Source organism: Ammodytes marinus, assembly GCF_949987685.1.
Source record: "Ammodytes marinus genome assembly, chromosome: 18".
Lineage (NCBI taxonomy): Eukaryota > Metazoa > Chordata > Actinopteri > Uranoscopiformes > Ammodytidae > Ammodytes > Ammodytes marinus.
Window position 1 is genome coordinate 21,957,231 of NC_137222.1, and position 21,707 is coordinate 21,978,937.

At 39.6% G+C, this 21,707-nt stretch overlaps 2 protein-coding genes across 7 annotated transcripts in view; one reads left to right on the top strand and one right to left on the bottom strand.

Moving 5' to 3' along the window:
• rab27b (RAB27B, member RAS oncogene family) overlaps positions 1 to 9,290 on the top strand; it is a 58,418-nt gene extending 49,128 nt beyond the window's left edge. For both annotated transcript variants that reach the window (XM_080046724.1, XM_080046723.1), the window contains exons 3-6: positions 1,657 to 1,745; positions 3,395 to 3,498; positions 3,847 to 3,970; positions 6,133 to 9,290. In XM_080046724.1, coding sequence (XP_079902850.1) covers positions 1,657 to 1,745; positions 3,395 to 3,498; positions 3,847 to 3,970; positions 6,133 to 6,319 — 504 coding nt within the window. In that variant the 3' untranslated portion in view covers positions 6,320 to 9,290. The remainder of the gene's footprint in view (positions 1 to 1,656; positions 1,746 to 3,394; positions 3,499 to 3,846; positions 3,971 to 6,132) is intronic.
• A 9,462-nt stretch (positions 9,291 to 18,752) lies between these two features.
• The window catches only part of LOC307265216 (uncharacterized protein), a 56,389-nt gene continuing 53,434 nt past the window's right edge, over positions 18,753 to 21,707 (bottom strand). For all 5 annotated transcript variants that reach the window (XM_080046846.1, XM_080046845.1, XM_080046847.1 and 2 more), the window contains one exon: positions 18,753 to 21,511. In XM_080046846.1, coding sequence (XP_079902972.1) covers positions 21,355 to 21,511 — 157 coding nt within the window. In that variant the 3' untranslated portion in view covers positions 18,753 to 21,354. The remainder of the gene's footprint in view (positions 21,512 to 21,707) is intronic.

A 21,707-nucleotide genomic window follows, 5' to 3' on the forward strand; every position in this document is an offset into this window, starting at 1 on the left:
ATATACTATTGAGCCAGCTGGCAGTGGCATGCACAGACCCTTACGGGGGCAGGAGCAAAACATGAAAAAAGGGCACCTCTTCCATGTGTGCATGGTAACAGCGCCCGAATGTTGGTGTCAATATTAGTTTAGACTGAATTAGTTCACATACACACTCAAATGCCCCTCTGATGAAGAATAAAAAGCTTAATTGTTTAGTCACAATACAGGGGTACCTGAGCCACTCAATCGCCCCTTGTATTACTTTAGGACAAGTGTGAAAGTCCCATAAACTGAGTTAGCTGACACCGGTCAAATTTACTGGTTTGACTTTAAAAATCTTAACTGGACAAAAAGCACAGGGGTGTTTTTTTAATTAACCATGGGTAGACATGAACACACTGAGCGGGGATGACATTAAGTAGGCTGTGTTATCATTATGTAGGCTGTCATTATAATGGAGAGAGTGCATGCTACACACACACACACATACACACACACACACACACACACACACACACACACACACACACACACACACACACACACACACACACACACACACACACACACACACACACACACACACACACACACACCCTGTGGCCGCCCCTCGCCCAAACTAGCTCGACTATTTCTGAAAACATGTGAAAATGTCGTGCTCGGACTGGATGCCGCCGATTACACATGTTGAATTGGGTGAAAAGAATGTTGACGACTTATAATAATCAATAAAAGGACTACTAATAAAAGTCTATAGCTCCCTCTGAAATGGGATCAACACATTTCCTGTCAATTTATTTCTTCAACAATGCAATTAACATTTTGCACAAATTATATTAGTTAAAAACTAATTGCTAGAACGGAAATCATTCCTCACTTTATGACAGTTACAATGTCCAATTTCCTGAAATGGATATACAATATACAGCATATGTGTTGCTTGAACTTAATGGTCTTTCTGAGTTATATTGCTTTACACTGATACACTGATACTTCCTAATGTTTTGTCCACACAGTTTATTCAAATTGGATCATAAACAGGCCCTACTGTCATGTAACTAGATATTAGGTGTTGATTCCTATGCGATGGTGAATAGTATAGTATATGCTTAGTGGTGTCGAGTGTAAAGAGGAAATGTATCCACTCATCCTTTCATACAATGTCATCACGAGAATCAGAATACTTTATTCATCCCAAAGGGGCAATTCATTTTGTACAGTCTATATACCATCCACAATACATACACATAAGAGCAATCAAACATCAGCATCAACAAGTGCACAGATCAGTGGTTTGTGCTTGGTAGCCTGATAGCTGAAATGTAGTAAATGAATTAGCATAATAATTGGCTTTCCGTTCAGGCACATATTAGCGCCGGCATGACGGCTGAATAACTAAAAAATTGACTGAATAGTGCATGGTGCGGTTAAGCTGATATCTTTTCCACTTTCTGGACAACACACTTCTTCCAGAGAGAACTGAGGTCTTTGTAACTGGACTCCAGTGATCTTTTCAGACAACCCATTAAACCAGCAAACAAATGAAACGGCGATAAAAGTTACACGAAATGTTCTTGCAGACGCTGAAAGAGTTCAGTATTCTTAGCATGTTTGTTGTAAGTGATGGATGCAAACTGAACTAGCTGTGTTCTTTTTTTTTTGTCTCCTCCTCAGATGTACACAGCGGCCAACCCCAACGGGACGACAGCAGGGAAGACCTTCAAGGTTCACCTTCAGCTCTGGGACACGGCTGGACAGGAGAGGTGGGCTGGCAGGCTAATGGGGGGGGGGGCTGGGCTCTTTGCTTTTCTATCACTTAACAATAATATCTGTGTGTCACATTTTGTTTGCACACATTTCTCTATGCTAATTCGACATCTTCGTGGGAAAAAGCATTTGGGTTACAGGCAGTAATGCTCCTTATATTTCTCCATTGAAATGAGCACGTTATGTTGGTGCTTTTACTGTCGCACATCTTGACCTGTTGGATTTATCTCAAAACTTCAAATTAGTTTTGAGAAAAGGATGCGAAGTGATACAGCCCATTGCTGATATGTAGCATGTGTAATCACACTGAAGTGTGTGTGTGTGTGTGTGTGTGCCTCCTTGCTTGTGTACATCATGTGTCAATCTTGTGTGTGGTCTTAAATTAGGGAATGGCCTCGATCTGCTGAATGTGTTTTCTGAAGGGCCCGGTGACTCACCACAGGATGACTCAGTGTTTTGCTATATAATATTAACTTATTTTTTGGGCTCAGTGTAACAGAAACCCAAAGCCTATTTGCATAAACTGATCCTGTTATGATCCTTTTAATGGCGCTCATTATCCCACCTCTGTGTGTGTGTGTGTGACCACTTGGTCAGACTCCTAGCCGTGGGAACACCTCTGCTATCTGTTGCTCTATCCTGATTGTTTGCAGGATAAATATTTGCCCATGATGTATCAGTAATGTTTACCTATGTTCATTTGCCGGTGTCACACCCCTGTGAGTGGGAACAAGCTGTAAACACAACACTGACAGCTTCTAAATTAAAATGGTGAACATGTTAGCAAACAGCATATACACATGCAGCAAAACGTCATCGTTGACTTGACGTCCTCTTTGTGTCTGATGATAGTCCAGTATTCGCTCTTTAATTATACACTGCCTTGCCCCCCCCCCCCCCCAAAAAAAAAAGTCACACACTCAAATATTTCGTTAGATCTACTATAGCTTTTATTATGTCACAGATTTGCAGTAGTACATTTTGAAAAGCTTTTTTTTGGTCAGGTTGCTGAACCTAGACCCTAGATCCTTCTGTACACTACCACACAGGCTTGTACAGTAGGCACTAGGCATGATGGGAGCATCACTTAATACACCTCTCTTTTTACCCTGATGCACCATCACTCTGGAACAGGGTCAATCTGGTCTCATCAGACAACATAAAATGTTCCATTGCTCCAGAGTCCAATCTGAATGCTCCCTGGCAAATTGAGACATTGTATTCCTGATAAGTCCCACTGATGAGCAGTTTTCTTAAGGCTACCCAGCTGTATAGTCCATTTCCTTTATGTTCTATTCGCATTGTGCGTGTGGAAATGCTTTCAATATTAAACATAGCCAGGAGTTCTACTGAAACATATTAATCACTGAAGTTTTTGACCGATGGAGGGCTCTTTGCTTATTTGCTCATGTCATTGTTTCTCTTGGTGTGTGTGTGTGTGTGTGTGTGTGTGTGTGTGTGTGTGTGTGTGTGTGTGTGTGTGTGTGTGTGTGTGTGTGTGTGTGTGTGTGTGTGTGTGTGTGTGTGTGTGTGTGTGTGTGTGTGTGTGTGTGTGTGTGTGTGTGTGTGTGTGTGTGTGTGTGTGTGTGTGTGTGTGTGTGTGTGTGTGTGTGTGTGTGTGTGTGTGTGTGTGTGTGTGTTCCAGGTTCCGCAGCCTGACCACAGCGTTCTTCAGAGACGCCATGGGGTTCCTGCTCATGTTTGACCTCACCAGCCAGCAGAGCTTCCTCAACGTCCGAAACTGGATGAGTATGTTCTTAACATGGCATTCTCGTCATGTGCTTAGCAATCTTAATTCTTTTAGCATTTCTAGCTCCTTCTGATTTACCCTTCTAAAGTAGTACTCTACAGTGCCAATAATCGTAAAAAGAAATTTACACACGCCATTAAAGCCTCCATTATATTTGCACAGAAAAAATGTAATACTAGATGCAGGTCTTATGAAGGGAGCATAAAATAAAAATAAAACTCCGGCAGTAAGCAAAACTCTTGGTGCAGTCTTTTTTTTTCTTTATTCAAATTCTCGCCATACCTGTCACACATTCAGCTGCTCTTAATTGGTTTGTGCTGTGGTTGTTTATTTGTTGTCATCTGCAGGCCAGCTACAGGCCAATGCCTACTGTGAGAGTCCAGATATCGTGTTGGTAGGGAACAAGGCTGACCTGGCAGACCAGCGGGAGGTTCAGGAGAAACAGGCCAAGGAGCTCGCTGATAAATATGGGTGGGTTTGTTTTATCATCTACACTGTTACACTGGTCCATGTATTTTAATTTGGGGAATGGATAACTTCATAATATTAATAATATTGGATAGAAGAGGCCAGTGGGGTTTTCTGAGTGATACGCAGGTTTACCCCTTTATACCCAATCAAGAATGCACAAGAACACATAACAATTCAGTTTTTTTAAACCCAGAGACAGTGTGCATGCCAGCTGCTACTTCCCTTACTACTTGTTGCGCTTATGACTATAACGTGTCACATCCACCCTTTTTAGCCAATCATTTTAGACTATTAACCTGCAGTCCTAGTCACTTGTCATACACATTGATCTTATCAAAGTAGGACAAAGGAGTTTATTACATAAGACAACATACCTTTTACTGTATGTTTTATATTATATTTAAAGGTTGCGCTGAATAGTAGACTATTCGACGATTATATCGAAAGAGCCCGATTCGACTGTGAGATTGAATTGTCACAAAATGTGGGTATGAAACAAGGATTAGTCCATTCCGTCTATATGAGGATGCTGAATGTTGGATTTACATGGAATTGCCTGGGTTCTCCAGATAAATCATGTGGTATGAATATCAAGCGGTGCCCCACACCAAGGGTAGCTGCTGCCCTCTCCATAGGAAAACAAGGGGACAGCCATCGCAAAGTGGATTGACCACTGGTCATGTGTAGAGGGCCTTTAGTGTGCATGCATGAATCAGCATGGCAGTTTCGCAAATGAGAATATTGATCAATGAGCAGTAAAAAAAAAACGATCATTCGACTATAGACAAGATCTGTAAATCTGACCTGTACATTAAATAAACCTGTGGAATTGATCTCATAGGCCTACTCTACATGAGATGGTTCATTTTTTGTTCGACTGCTTTCTGGTTATATTACAACTGCCTACAAGCCTTCAACTCTAAACAAAAATTCAAAAATCAATTTCAACAATTACATTTATCAATATTTTTTAAAGATATTCTTTGGCATTTTTATGCTTTATTGACAGTGCAGAGAGAGACAGAGGTGAAATGGGGCAGAGAGGGGAGTGACATGCAGAGAACGACCGCGGGCCGGAATCGAACCCGGGTCTGCTGCTGGGCCCGGCCCGGGGGGGGGGGGGGGGGGGGGGTGACGCCCTACCAACTGAGCTAAGGGCGCCCCATTATCATTATCTTTGATGTGATAGATTATTTGTGAAGTGTTACGCATCACACACAGTCCAGAACAGGCATTTCCTAAAGGATAGGCTAAGACAACATAACAGACAGACAGAGCGTGACTGCTGTCGCCACACACACATGTCTTAACAATTCTCTACACAAATGACTTCCTGTTAGACCAGGTAAAAATCACTTCCTGGTGTCATTCCAACCGGCCAAGAACTCCAGTCTGATGTTGCCTGGCAACACAAATATGTTCAAGGAAGTTGAAACTCTGTTTTAAACTCTGGAGAACTTCATAAGTTCAGGGATGTAGGGACAGTATCTACTCGTTACATACATGTGAAGTGTATGGTGTTTGGTGTTGTGGGGACAAACTGTTTGGAGCTGCTAAAATGATGGGGAGTATAGATTGTCAAGGTAGTTTCTCCCCAATAGCCTACTTTGTTCATATGTTTTTATACCTATTTGGAAATTAGTCCTGATTTAGTCCTGAGTGGACAGCAATCTTTAAGTACTACAGACATTTAAGGCAAGACACTGTAGGCAAAAACATAGCTTTTTCAAACTCTGGTCAAATTAGAGATCGTCTGTTTGATCACACACAGCAGACGCTACCAGTGACTGAAGCGCTGCGCAGCGGGGCTAGGTAGCGCTAGGTTCCGGTTTCTGCTTCAAAATAAAAGTCAAAATTAACTTGACGTTTTGCCAGTTTAATGGTTTTATTGTGAAGTTACGCTGTAGGAAATGTTCAGTTTGAATTAACAGTAACTTAACTGCGAGCTACAGGTATAGTTTGTGGTGTTTTTAGTTTTTCTAACAATACTACCGTAGTTGTTGCAACAGCATGTGAAAAAACTACAAAGTTTGCTAGGCCAAAAAGAAAGTTAAACTCGGCATAAAAAAAATGAACGCCATTAAAATGGGTTTGCGTTAATGCCGTTAATAACGCGTTAAACTGACAGCACTAAAATAAATCCATCTCCTTGTTTACGTCAGGATCCCCTACTTTGAGACGAGTGCGGCGACGGGAGCAGAGGTGGACAAGGCGGTGATCACTCTGCTGGACCTGGTCATGAAGAGGATGGAGCAGTGTGTGGACAAACCGCCCACAGAGTCAGCCAATGGCAACGCAGCCACCAAGCTGAGCGAGGCCACGGCCAATGAGAAGAAGTGTGCATGTTAGACGGACAGGCCATTCAGGAAAACAAGCAAAACGTCAGCGCTACTCTCTCGTCCGTCCTTTCTACTCCCCCTACGTTCCCTCCTTCCTTTTTACTTTCTATTCCTCCGTCACCTTTTGATTGCATGTTTCTGTTCGCTCTCTCTCTCCTCTCTCAAACAAACCTTTTAAAGGTAACATATTAGGCTCATTTTTCTGGTTTTAAAATTGTAATTTGGGTTTGTACTAAGAACAGTTTGTGGTGTCCAAAAAAACAACCTTTATATTTCTAAAAGTGCCATTGCTAATTCCCTCTTTTCAGCCTCTCTCTGAAACGCTCAAGTTGAGAGCCTGTCTCTTTTAAGCCCCGCCTTCCAAAAAGTCCAGTCTTCTCTGATTGGCCCTGAATCTAACTGCCAGGTTTATATAGGGGGAGTGGGTGTTGTGGCTCCTACCCTTTATGACCTCATAAGAGAAGAGAAATCTAACTGGGGTTTTTGAACACAGGTTTTCAGAAAGGTGGCGGTGGAGAAAGAGAAACATACTTTTGGAGACTCTTGACACACCAGGGATCCATATTAATGTTTTAAATACATCAAGGAGTGCATTTTGCATAATAGGTGACCTTTAACCCTTTTCCTGCACCTTTTTTCTTTCCCTCCTTTTTTAATTTATTTTCATCCCAAACTTTCTACATGAAATGTCGCCCTCTAGTGGTTTTTTGGGGTGACACAGCCTCAGCCTTGAGCTACTGTATGTTTTAGGAGGAAATTAAAGCAGGAGGGGGTGAACAGTTTGATCACTGTCAGACACGTAATGTGCCTCGTTAGAACATGCCGCCTGGGAATTAAGCTCTTCTGCACGCTCCCAGTTTATCTGCTCGCCAGCGGGTTGAATGATTTTAAATGGATCTGAACAGGCAAAAAAAACAGATGTCAGAGACTGTCATTTTAACTCTTTTAATTCTGATCTGTCCATCACTTTGAAACTGGGGAATGATTTTGCTTCCTGTTTAGACTGTCCCTGGATGACAGCCTAGTCTGGGCCACACAAAGTTAAACATCCGGCCTGTGTGTTTGTCTGTGTGAATGAAGTCATGGTGTTCCCCTGAAACTTTCCCTCCTAAACCAGGCTGTGTGCAACTGTGTGACCAATTTAAATTATGTCCCCTCCTCCCCACCCCACCCCGTTTCACACTGTTTTTGAAGCTGTACCTATATTAGCCACATATGGTCATTTTTTCTGTGTTTCAAACAGTTTTGTCTGGCACACTGATTTGACTTAAAAATGCACCATGTGTTTGGTCAAGTTGTCTAACGGAGGTCTTTGACACCTGAGTGAGAGCTGTTCACAACTCATTGTGTTTCTACACACACACACACACACACTGTCCTGTCTGTTCTGGATTCAAATTGATCGGTTGTTGATTTTAATGTCTGGGTTTTAGCTTATATTGCTAACATTTTGGTGTCCAATAATACCAACAATGAGCTATACAGACACATATTAGGCCTAACTAAAACTCTGTATTAGTAATACATAAAAATACACCCCATAAAGATATCATTGACACAAAACAGAGGAGGGTATATAGCCTTTGTGAAGTGGGCTACCTTAGTTTATAACAAAAACTGTTCAAAGTAGTTTATCCAGTTCATGATAATTATTTTCTATTATGGTATGAAAGTTATGGCTTAAATGAAACACTCACTGAGCAGAACGGGGTAGGCTATCACCTTTGTATAGGCTCAGCAACCACAACACATTGTTAGCTAGCAAGTAACAAACTATCTAACGTATGGTATCAATTCTTTACAGTGTTAGCGGTGTCAACAAGCTACATGCTGATATTGAATACGGCTGCGGCTGAGGAGTAAAGACAGTTAGCAATGTTTCAGTAGCTTTCGTATGGAAACAAATCAAATATAGAAAAACATGTATTTTCCACGCCACCTCTTCATGTGAGAGGTCATTATGGCTATTCAGTTGTTGCTCTCTGTGCCAGTAATTTCTCTGTAAATCCATCTTTCTAACTTTTGATACCAACACTTTAGCATGCTCTATTGCTTCCCCGCTGTGCTTTCTGTTGTCCTTTCATACATGAACGCCATATAATTTGATTAGAGATAGCATTGTACTGGACACTTTGGATACTTTATCGTCATTATTGTTAAGTAGCCTACCGTTTCCACTTCCAAGCCTTACATAGGACTATTCACTTTGAAGAAAGAACAGCTCAATAGACACTTAGCTTTAGCTAGCCCTCGGTTTGGTGATGCGTTGCTGTTGTGTACAGTTAACTCTCCATAAGAACTCCATGATGGTGACGTGTCTGATTGCAGATTTGCAGACAGTTCATACAATTCATATAGTAGGACCAATATGGGTACAGCATGACATGTGGAGAAAAAATTGAGAAAAAAACACACATTGTTATCATTAATAAGAGTGTCCTAGACCAGGACAGTGATCTCTACTGCCTTGGCTTTCAAAGCGTTATTCCACTGTGGCGGAACCAACGTTTATCTCTGTGGGAGTTTGGGATAGGTCAGCTCAAAATATCAGCTGCTCTTGGGATGTTATGTCATCATAACTTACTAACAATTGCAGAAAATGTAATAAGTGTAATACATAGACCAAATAGATGATGGCAATTTACAGAAAGAACAAACATTGGCATAAGCAAATAAAAAAACTATTGATAAAATTTACTTGAGTGGAATAATTAGGCTATATCAATATAATTATCATGAAACTGGACCTCGAAGGATGGTAACACAACTCTAAATGTCAGTTAGGTGATATATTTCAGGGCAGCTGATGGTCAATGTTGACCTCTCATCTCTTTATCACAGACAATCAGACAGAGTGAAATGTCGCTTGAAGGCCCCCCACACACACACACACACACACACACACACACACAAGACCAATGTTGTTAAATATAAAGTGACCAACTATTTATATTAAAATAAATGTAAAGCATATATTATTATTTCTGTTGTCATGTTTTTGTTATATTCTTCCTATCTCACACACCCATTTCCTTTCTTCCTCTTTTTAATTTTATTTCACACCCATCAAGAGAAAATTATCTCAACTGCATTTTCACTTGTCCAGAAAATATCCCCAAAATAAGAAATGTATCAACAAGAATGTGGCTCTAACATTTAGACAGTACACTAATGTAAATGACTGAAAAGGTACAGCAGAAGCTGTTCATGAACTGTTTTATCATTGCTTTGAACCAGACCTTTTTGGGTTAACACTTGGTTACTTTCTTTTTCAAATTTTGTTGCTTGACGCTATATCATATGTCAACCAGTTTAAAAGTTACTGTGCAGAAGACCCAATGAAATGCCGTTATATTGAAACTTAATTCCACTGAGTTCAGTTTAGAAAGCTACATGTTTTTGACCATGCTGCTATGCTTGGGCACAGTTGAAATTAAAGTTAAAAAAAAAACATTTAGACATACAGTAGGTTTATATGAAAAATAAAGATGATGCTGAATTAAATGTCAAAAACCTTCAAGTCCATAATGATCTCATTTGTTTTGAGTGCCACTCAACACATTTCCCTATATTTCAAGTAACGCCTCGATCTGCCTTACTTCATGAGAAATGTTGACCCAAGTTGAGTTGCAATTGAAACAAGGGAAATGATCTTTTTGCTGGCTAGAGCTACATACTATCCAGTTTTCTGCGTGAACTGAAACCAGTGGATGCCTAAGCAGTTGGCAGTGATTGCAGACTCAGTATAGCTACATACATTATCAGTAAACTGTATGTTTGGCCCTATGTTTGGCCATTAAAAAAAAAAGATAACTTAATTTAAATATTTGATTACATTACTATTTTTTGGAATATTTTTAATATCGTCCAGTAGAAAAAAAGCATCATACTTGGGCTTCACCTTCTTGTGAGCTGTCTTTTTGCCAGTGCGCCAAATAAAAAAAGGAAAACTACACAAACAAAGGTTTGTTTTGGACAAACTTTAACCTCATTCTGGTGTAAATTATTTTTTATTGTTGTTGTTTTTTTGGGTTAAAATCAACCAGAGTTGTCTGCCAAAAACTCATCTCCGTGCCATAGTGAACACTCATCGCTGTCAATGCCCTTATCATAAAGACAGAAGGAGAAGGCTCACATGGGAACGTTCTCTCCCATTTCTTTAGCAGCATAACTGCGATAATGTTCCGAAAGAAAATTCTGTATTTTCTGAATTATCATTATTATTTTAGCCATGTAATAATAACTTACAGGCTACTATAACTTGTTTCTTTTCACTCCAACTTCCATTCATGAAGTAGGTCCTTTTACAATGAACCAAGTTATAATTCAGTATTGTGGTGGTATTTCTTGTATTGAAATATTTGGCCTCCGTTTGGGTCTCCACCAATTCCTGAAAAAGATATATAGCCACTAGCTAGTTGCTAATTGTGTCCGTCCACTGTGTAATGCTCGACATGGAGTTTACGTATCTGAGTTTTTTATTTTTTGGATAATAAAACTAACTTGTTAATGCTGGAATGGGGGTTCTTTAAAACCAAATTGATGAGCTAAAGGAGGCTAAAAAGTGATGTGTCGTGCTGCATAATTGTGGGCTTGTTTGAGTGTCACTTTCACATTACACAATCCACTGTTACTATATAAACTTTGATTTTCATTCAAGTCATTAAAGTTTGCACCGGTTTGGAGTGTAACTTTTTCTCAGTATTTAAGAATGTTCCATGTTCCATGTTTTTTGGTAAAGGTTTATTTAAATGTAAATCATGACTAGGGAAAATGTAACTGGTTGTACTTGTCAATGTGACACAGCCTTATTGTCTTAGATGAGCGGCAACTCATTTGGGTAAAAAAAAGAAGAAGTGAGTTTCAGTGCTTTATTTCAATAAATTATTTAATTTAATTTAGTTTGTAATGAGGAATTAACAACTGAATCATGAAGATCTACCCATCAACTCTAATGAAATAATCTAAATGTATCCAATTAACTCATTAATTAAAGCATCAACTAACGCCAAGTTAATGTTGGTCCTTAAGTGTCTGAGACTTTTCAGTTTGCCTCACCTCCAGGCGTACAACCATTCTCAACGTTAGCATCTTGAAAATGCCTTTCACTTGTGACAATCTTTTAAACGCATTTGTCAGCTTTTATCCAAAACGTTCTACTTATGTTGCTCATTATCAAACTTGATTACATTTTAAGACTATTTTTTGTTATCCTCTGACACATTTTGGCATTCAGTACTGAGTTTTGCCACATTTGCACTCATGCCATTATTTATTTTCACTGCCTTGAATCATGTTTTTCTTGAAGCATCTCTTTCATACGTCTTCAATGGTTTTGGGTCCCTTTTTTCAAATTCACTTGAAAAGTTTTACACTGTTTCTGAGAGTCATTCTGTGCCTGTTATTAACTCTACGGTCCGATACTCTGTAAAGTGTGTGAGCTACTGAATATTTTAAATGCATTATTGATTATAGATTTCAAAAGGAAAGGACAAAAAGAAAAATCAGAAGTCAAGATGACGTTGCTCCCGTGCCCGATATATCAAGACAACTAATCAATCGAGTACCTCCTAAGATCTTTTATTTTTGGAAAGTCCTCTGTGTGTGAATTCTCTTTGATGCCTGCGGTTTGTACATGTTTTTCTTTGAACTGCGTGTAGCGATGCCTGTGTGTGTTTGTTGGGTCTGTTGCACCGTCAGCATGTTTGACAAAAGTAGAATGAAATGACCTGTGATGCGTTTAATGTTTCTAATGTCAGAGCTGCAAATAAATCTCTGTGTTTATTTTATCCTGACTCTTTCTTTTTTTCTCCCCAGAAAAGATTGCTCTGTCTGTTTTTAATTAGATGCAGATAGTAAGGCTCTGATTGGTCAAAGTGTTAACTTTGACCAATCAGAAAACATATACCCCAGCTTTAATAGCCTAATCATTGAATAAATTCATCTGGGAGGTAATCTGAGGTTAACTGATCATGTCATGTTCACGTCCATGCACAGTGTGTATTGAGTGTATTTGAAAACATTTGGAAATGGGGCTGCCCTCGGTTGCCCATGCACTGTGTATAGTCTATAGCCTATTTCAGCCTAGTCTGTGGAAAAAAAGAAAGCTGGACAACAGAGTTCTTCTGCTTCGTTCCTCTCACTGCATTTAAATGCATTCATTATATTACAGAGAAATATGTCCCGTAAAAGAAAAAGAGCATGGTAAAGTGATAAAAAAAAGAATTGCTGAGAATTGAGCTAAGTCGTGGTAGTATTCATTCTTACCCCAACCAAAGCAGTGTTGCTCTACTGTCCCAACTACCAAAATAATCATTATTACAACTTATAAGAAACTTTCTTAAAGGCCTACTTCACCGGTTTGAATATGAAGGTGTATTGAACTCTGAGATCCTATGTAGTATAAATGTGCGAAAAAAATTGAAATCGGTTCATCCTAGCCTGAGAAAAGACAGAAAGAGTGTTTTTTTTAACCCTATATTTCTCTTTCTCGTGACATCACAGAAAGAGAAATATAGGCTTAAAAAAAAACTTACTTTGTAAATATTACTGTGATGTCTTTTACTGTGACATCACAGCAATATTTACAAAGTATGTTTTTTTTAACCCTATATTTCTCTTTCTGTGATGTCACGAGAAAGAGAAATATAGGGTTAAAAAAAACACTCTTTCTGCCTTTTCTCAGGCTAGGATGAACCGATTTTTTTTTTTTTTTGCACATTTATACTACATAGGATCTCAGAATTCAATACACCTTCATATTCAAACCGGTGAAGTAGGCCTTTAAGCAGGAAATGAGAATAATAAACTCCTGAACTTTTGAGAGAAAAAAATCACACCACAAAATCATTTTATTTAAATGTTTATTATCTTGTCCATGTTTGAAACAGCAGTTTAAATGAGTAAAGTTGACTCACTATCCGATCGGAATAATCGGTAACGCTTTACAAAAAGGTTTCCTTAAATGTTAAACAGATACTTTTGACATTCATTTTACAGTTATCAGCTTTACAGTCAGAGGGTGAGGTCAATGGGACACTAAAAGAGTAATGGCCTCCATCAGGTGATTTGGTAACACTTAACCATAAGGGTAGGCTACATTAATTAACCTTTAGATAATGCTATTAACAGTTAGTGGGTGCATAGTTAATGCTTATTAATTATTATTATTTTGTCTAACCGTTAATAACGGCTTAGTTAATGCTATAACTAAGCATTAGTTAACTAAGTACTGTATAGTGTATTGCAATAGCTCTGCTTAATTAGCTAATGCTTAGTTATAAGCATGAACTAACTGTTAATAACTGTTTAGCATGCTGTATATAAATGCTAACCTAAAACCTAAATATCCATTCAACTGCATGCTAAACTGAGAATTGTTTCAACAGATTTAGGTTTCTGCTGCCAGACAGCAGTTGCTTTTTGTATCACTCCACCAATCAGCTGCTCGACTCAGAGCTACTGTGGATTATTAAAGAGACCGAGAAAATATTTTTTACATGAAATTACAAAAGCTGCTTACTTTCTGTTATCTCTTTAGTGTAGAGGTTGTTTATTCAGCGTTACCTGTAGTTGTGAATCATTGACAGATGGGGGCAGCATTTAGCTGTGTTCACAACTGTATGATTTTAAACAATGACTTTGTCCTACTTGTCCAGCTGTAGTTGTGTATTATACACTGCATTGCATGTAAGTAGATTGCAACACATATTAGCTGGATGTAGAAATTGCTACACAAACTGAGGTGTGCCGAGAACACTAAAATACAGCTGTCTAATGGCAAACTAGAGCGGTGGAAAAAAATCTCAGTTTAGCGTACAATTACACAAATAAATAGGTTACGGGTTAGCATTTATATGTGGAGAAAAAAAAAGTGTTCTTCTGGCCCTGTCTGACTGCAACAGTACAATGCTGACTTCTGCTACAGCAACATCTCCCCTAAACTCCTTTTAGAGACTGCACTGATCACCATCTCCATAACGTAACATATCCCACTTCAGAAATACTGAAATATCCCTTTACCTTTTAACTAACGGTTGATAGCATTAACTAAGCATAAACTAAAATGTAATGAATGTAGCCTACCCGACCCGTGTGGTAAAGTGTTAGCAAATCATCTGATGGAGTCTATCACTCTTTTAGTGTCCCACTGACCCCACGTTGTCTGTAAAGCTGATTTACTGTAGAATGAATATTTAAAGTATCTGATTTCAGGGCGACTGTGGTTCAGGTGGTAGAGCGGTTCGGCCAACGATTTAAGGATTGGCGGTTCGATTCCCGCCCTGCCACCTGTGTCATGGTTGTTGTGTCCTTGGGCAAGACACTTCACCCGACTTGCCTTGTGTGAATGTGTATGACTGCTGAATGTTTGTGGTGGTTGGAGGGGCCGTAGTTGTAAATGGCAGTTGTTTTCCTTCCCTAATTTGCATGACAGGAAATACAGTCAAGTGACATCTTCTTCATGAATTTCCAACCTATCATCACCAAATTTTGTACACAGCCTTAGGGGACCGACATACACACGTGTTTAAAGCTTTAGCGAGATAGCTCTAAAAACATGGCCGCTGTTGACCAAAACGTCTTCGCATTAGTGGGCCTTTGCTGCTGATTTGCCACGACTGCAACCTTCTATTGGCCAAAACTTGGGACTTGAGTTTGGAAAGCACGCAGCAGTGGTTCGTAGAAGCGTTCGAGCAGGGCCGACGGGTACTTTTAAAATCTCTGCGGGATTTTCTAGTTAGTATTATTATTATCCCATCACCCTGAAAGTGTATAACCTTCAGGTACAAGTTGCTATGAACCGAGGTGGACTAAATTCTGGTTGGGCGTGGCCTCCAGCGTAGCTGATTCTCTGGTACCTGGTCTTGAGGGCACTGTGAGATCTGAGCAGCTCACGATAGTCACTGCTAATGTCACTGTGCCTCTTCCCTAGATCAGTGTATTCTCTTTGCAGGTGGCGCAGAGCCTTGCTGCTCTCGTCCATGGCCGATTCCTGCTGTTTGAGTCTGAACTCGGTGTCACTTCTGAGGTTTGTCTGTGCCAGCTGTTGATGCTGAAGCCTGGAGTAGTCGTCCTCAGCCTTTCGGAGAGCCACGGACAGTTTCTGCCTCTCCTCCAGTGTTTCCATCTGCTTGGTCAAAGATTGCTCCAGGGCGACTCGGTGCTTCTCACACTTGGTCTTTTCCTTTTCAAGAGCAGAGGCGATTTGATCAGCTGTCTGCTGCAGCTCGGAGCTTCTAGTCTTCTCCTGTATCGGGGCATCTCCCAGCTCTGCCTGTGTCGTCTGGCTGCTTTCTGGCTGTCCTGCTTTGAGCTCATCTACCATTCGCTGGAGCTTAGCCATGTTGAATTTATTCTCAAAGATGATGTCATCTTTCTGTGACATCATCTCTTGGTGGCGCTCAGAGAGAGAACTGTGTTTAGACATTATTCTGTCATGTTCTCTCTCTGCAGACTGGAGTTTATCCTTCATATCTGTGTTCTCCTTCTGTAACATCTGCACGTCGTCCTTCAGACGCTCTGAGGACGCATTTGCTTCTCTCAGCTGGTCTCTGAAGTTTGATAAAGGATCTAGTGCTGCCTGCTTCTGTGAAACAATCTGGTCAAACTTCTTCTTCTCTCTTTTGAGGGAAGACCTGAGGCATTTTTCAGCGGTCAGGCTCTTTCCCAAATCTAGAGTCTTCTCAGAGATCTCTTTCGCTTGCATCCCTATCTTTTGATATGCTCTGGAGAGACACTCCTTCTCCTTGTTAATGGCCTCTTCCAGTTTGCTGCGAGCTTCTCCGTCCTTCTCATGCTGTTTCTGATTGAGTTGCCACTCCTTAAGCGTAGCCACAACTTCACTTTGCAGCCTTTTGTTCTCAGAAACCAGTTGTTGGTTTAGCTGAGTCTGATGATGGAGTTCTTCTGAACCCTTCTGCTGCTGGGAGACAGCAGCCTCATAATCTCTCTGGAGTTTACTGTTCTTAGTTTGTTCCTCTTTGAGTTGTGAGGCCCACTGGTTCACCTTCTCCTGCAGCGAGGACACAATGTTGTCCTTGGCTTCAATATCTCTTTGAATATTGTTTAAGTGTTGAATATTGTGTAGGTGTTGTAAGTGCAGGGCTTGAATTTTATTGTCTTTTTTCAGACCATCCTCCCGCTGCTCAGTGAGGCGCTCCTTTAGCGCCTTGATATCAGCAAAGTGCATTGTTTCACGCTCTGCTGTTTCCTTTCTCTGCTGATTACACGTCTCCAGATCATTGGTGAGCTTCTCAATCACCTTCTTGTCCTCTTCAACAACAGCTGTCATTTGAGCGATTGTGTTTTTCAGCTTTAATTTCCTCCGCTGCTGCTCTTTCAATGACTTCTCGAGATCAGACACTTTTGAGTCCATATCCTCGAGTTCATCAAGAAGACTATCGTTTTTAGCTCGCTCCTTCTTCAGAGACTGTGCAAGAGAGTCATATTCTCTTTGCTCCTGCTTCAGAGCTCTTTTGGTTTGAGCTTTAGAAGACGTTTCCTTCTCCAAGGCCTTTTCAAGATCCTCTCTGGCTCTTCTCTCCTCCTTCAGGACTTCTTGAAGAGCTGCTGTGGCCTTTCTCTCCTCCTCGAGGGCTTCTTGAAGATCAGCAGATCTCTCAGCCTCCAAAGATCTTCTGAATCGCTCGTCCTTCTTTGGTCGCTCCGATCGAGCAGCTTTCTCCGATCTCTTAGATTTCTCCAACTTATTAGGTTTCTTAGATCGCTCAGATTGTTCAGATTCCTCCGTCTGTGAAACACATCACAATTATTAGTTTGTTTTCTGTCTGCAGTATTTTAATTGTACAGTTGAACAATTTGTGAAAAGGTTAATGTAGGACGTTCATCCACAAATTATGTTTATTTTGATATACAAATCATAAACAGCCCATAATCCTTGAAATGCACTTAATAATAAATGGGTACCATGACCAATGATCAAATGCATGAGGGTGACACCAGTCAGAACTTTTATGACCTTCAAGGCTCCTTTGGTTTGTCATTTATTTCAGTACAATATTAAATCAACTCTTTAAACATTCAAAGTTCATTTGATGTCACATGTTTCAAACCTTTCAAAATGCTTTTGTGCTTTTACCTCACGAATATGACATAACTTTGATGGGGAAAGCTAAACTAGATACGGTAGATCAACTGATTATGAATTTGTTGTAGTTAAAAATACGTGATGTATATTTAATTTTTGCAGAACTGAAGAAATGTAGGCATACTGTGTCTTTTTTTTACAAATCCCTAATGCGTTCTTGTTTATATACAATGAGGTGGGGATGAGTTAAACTAAATTCCAGTCATTTAAAACAGAATATCATCTGCGTTTGCATTTCTTACTGTTATTATGTATTAGTAAACCGGTGTACCACTAATCTTACCTCATTGCAGGGGGTGTAGCAGTCTTCTGTGATGGAGGCAGACGACCGCTTCTGAATGTCCTCATCAAACTCTTCCTTGTCTGAAAACGTCTGAACAATCTGAATCATGTCATCTTGGATGTTGAAGGCAAAATCCTGCTGTCTCTGTTTGATTCCCTGTTCATTCTCCACTTCAACAGATAATGTCCCAGGGGGTTTACCCCTTAAGGGCCATCGAGATCTGTTTTTGTCCATTGTCCTATCCTGAAGAGACAACTGTACTTTACTGATGATTTGTCTTGGATGTACACTGGGATAAAACCTGGCTATTTATTTTAACAACACTAACTGTAATATGTTAACTCTGTTAATGACACCAGTTGTGTCCTTTCAAGTTCCAAACAGGTGCACTGTGACATCATCAAAGCATTATGATGCAGCATTCTGATTCCACTGAATGATTCTCTGATGATTCTACATTCCACCTTAAAGGGCCAGTTCCCCATGTTTTGATTTAAATTGGCTAGTACAAATAACATCATTACAAACAATCTGCATGGCTGAATAATACATTAAAAATATAAGAAGGTGTGTTTTTTTACGTGAACTTGCCCTTCAAGTTACTGCTTTGCCCTGATGTGTTTTTTATTTATTTACCATGTAGTGTAGCAACTTAATTTTTAATTTATCATGCCATTTGTCTTAAATAATGCTTACTTTAGGAGTACTTACAGTTTCCTTATAACTAATATTGAATTAGAATATATAAAAAATTTACTATTTTGGAGTTTCCCTAAATTGAAAGCACCACACTTAACCGTTTCTTCTGTATTGGATGACTACAAATAATGCCTTGTTGTGTTACATTTATCTTACTTCTAACCTAGATATGTATTGATCATTTATCTAAATGGTACAACATGTCTCCTTACAATAAAGAAGCCATTTTATGTGATGGTTTTCCATCTTCATTTTAAGCATACATATCCAAAATAAACCCATAGGCAAAATGAAGAACCATGAAAACATTAGTTTTTTCTTTCTTACAAATAAACACAGGAATGACACCCATAATTCACAGTGGAGAAGAATTTATTTGCATTCTGTATTATGAAACTTCTCACCAAAAGAGAGGACATGAAAAACAACAAATAAATACCCAAGAGCAGCCGAACCAGTAGAATGTGAAGTGTAGTTACAAAAATAAGTCAGTGTATTCTATGTCTTTTTACATATCTGTGGATAGAATACATTTTTTTTTTGTTATGAGAAAATATAAACCAAAAAACAACGTGATGTATTCCCTACAGCTGAATTACGAAACTCTTTCATCGACAAAACTTGAGATGTATGCTCCTATTTCCAAAACAAGGCAAATAAAATAAACCCCAACAAATGTAAACATAACAGAGAATCCAAAACTGTATCTCAATATTAGCTTCATGTGCAGAGGACTGCCATAACATGGCCGAGGTAAATATACCCACTAAATCAGTTGGAGGAGCATTGATTACCTTTTTGGCCATAGTCAATATTTGAGAATGAAACCAGTGAATTTTTCTAGTGATGATTTTCAATTTCACAACCCAGCCATTTTGTTTCTGTCTGTGCGATACGTTGTTTCCCCCCCCCCCCCCCTCCAAAATAAAAGCATACACAATATTTACAGACGGTACAGAAAACCACGCAGCATACAAAGTGTTTCATTAATCTGTTAAATGTAGCTTCTTTTTTGTGCCCTCTTTCCACACCACATCAACACCCATCTTGGATACAAACTGTATTTACTTCTGACAAGGAAGACATTTCAAAATACGTATTTGAATGTAAACATTCCTTTTTAACTTTTGTCTGATTTGAAGGAATTTGGGTAAAGTACAATGATCATAGATGCATAATAACACAATGTGGGTATTGACTTTTCTTTTCTGTGTGGAACAGCAGCAACCTACCCCTCTAAAATACCTGAAACTGAGCTCTAAAAACATTCTACTCTCTTATTACTCTAATTACTTTTTCACCCCGCAAGCAATTGCAAAAAAAAAAGAAGAAAATTCAATAATCTTACAAATCATAAAACAACGTAAACACAAAAAGGTGTTCAATATAAATAATCTCTTAATCGTTTCTGTGTGTGAATCAAAAACATCTACAATCGCATTCAAAGATCCCGTCTGCGCACTCATACCATTCTGTGTGTGTGTCTTTACCCTGTACTCTGTGGGCTGTGTTCCAATACTGCAGATGGAATGTGTTACACATGATAAACTAAACAGCTTCTCACCTGGAATATATAAAACCCCTCCTCTTGAAAGAACCGTCCGCAAAGCTCCATCAAGTAAAAAACTAAAGTTTGTCTAAGGAACCAAAGCTTCTTTCTTTTCTTAAAAAATACAAGAAGAGAGTCACAATGGAAGTCCTCTTCCATATGTCATCAAAGTGAAATCTGTCCCTTCAAACTTAAAGGTATTGGACTTGTGTGCAACTGCATGGTGTATAAAAATCACACTTCACAATGTACTTCTGGCTGTTTAAAGCTCATTTGAACATACTCCAGCTGGCTGCTGTAGCAACTACAAGAGAGAATACAAGGCACTTTGATCAAACCCTTATTAAGTCACTATTGTAGGTTTTTTGGGTGTCAAAATCTTCTGTACATATGTTACCTTTGGCAAACAAGTAGGCCATGATCCTGTTTAACTACTATGTAATGTAAAGGGAGAAAGGATGAAGATGTCGAGAGGCATTTGACTTGACTGACAGTGAGGCTGAGTCCACCAGGAGCCCCTACTCTCCACAGCATTTGAAAGGCTTATTGTTGTCATTTATGCTGGTCACCAGTAGAGGGAGATAAATAACTATTTCTTAAGACATTTCCTGGAAAGAACTTTTTCATACTAATAATGTAGATGACTGTAGAAACACAGTTCAATTGCTATAACTCCAGTACATGCCAGTGCATAGGAGTTCTACAAGAAGGCTCATAATTCAGCATACACTATATGGAGATTTAATAGTCCAGTGATACACAACACAAGTGTATGTGCGTGTATATATAAAATGCATATGCCTGTGTACTGTGTACGTGGAGTAAAAGGAGAGGATATTTCAAGGAGAATTATGAATATTTTTTTTTTATAATAAGGAAAAAAAATACATATTTCTTTCCAAAATTTCTCGGAGAAAAATACATTCCATCCGTGAGAAAGAAACATTTGAATTTGTAGAAAAATAGAGCCAATACTGGTGTTCAAAGGAAATGTTCCTGGTGGACTTTTGAATTTGGTCACATGAAGCTTTTTTTCTTTCTTTTCTTTTTTCTCGCAAAACCTTAGTTTTTCTTCTCTTTTCTGGTGAAGACACCAAAAAACCAACAACACACTTTTTTCTCTCTCCGATATCGGAATTGAGCATCATTTCTTTCTCTCCCCCTTGATGAGTGAATATGGAATTCCTCCAGCCAATACTGTACTTTCCTGAGAAGCTGTGTGTGTTTTGATCCCGACAGACGTCTTGTGCAACTAGCCCGTCTCGTCACTGTAAAATAAATAAAGGTGGTAGCAACAGGTTCTAAAAAAAAAAAAAAAAAATGCCACATGTCAACAGCCCCCTAAGTGCCCTGTCAGTGATAGGACTTGGCATGTGTTAATGCTGTGTGATGGGGCCCGGGTGGCAGTTAGACTTTGGTGACGGTGGGTGATATGGCTACTTTCTCTGGGGCCGGCGGCGGCTGGGGCTGCTGCTGCTCTCCATCCTCGTCTTCATCGTCCACACTCAGGTCCAGCCTCAGGTTGTCCAGAGTCTGACGGATGGTGAGTGTGTCCATACGCCTGCTACAGACACACACACAAACACACGCACACGCACACCACGCACACGCACACACACACACACACACACACACACACACACACACACACACACACACACACACACACACACACACACACACACACACACACACACACACACGCACACACACACACACACACACACACACACACACACACAGGCTTTTAGGTTGTGCTA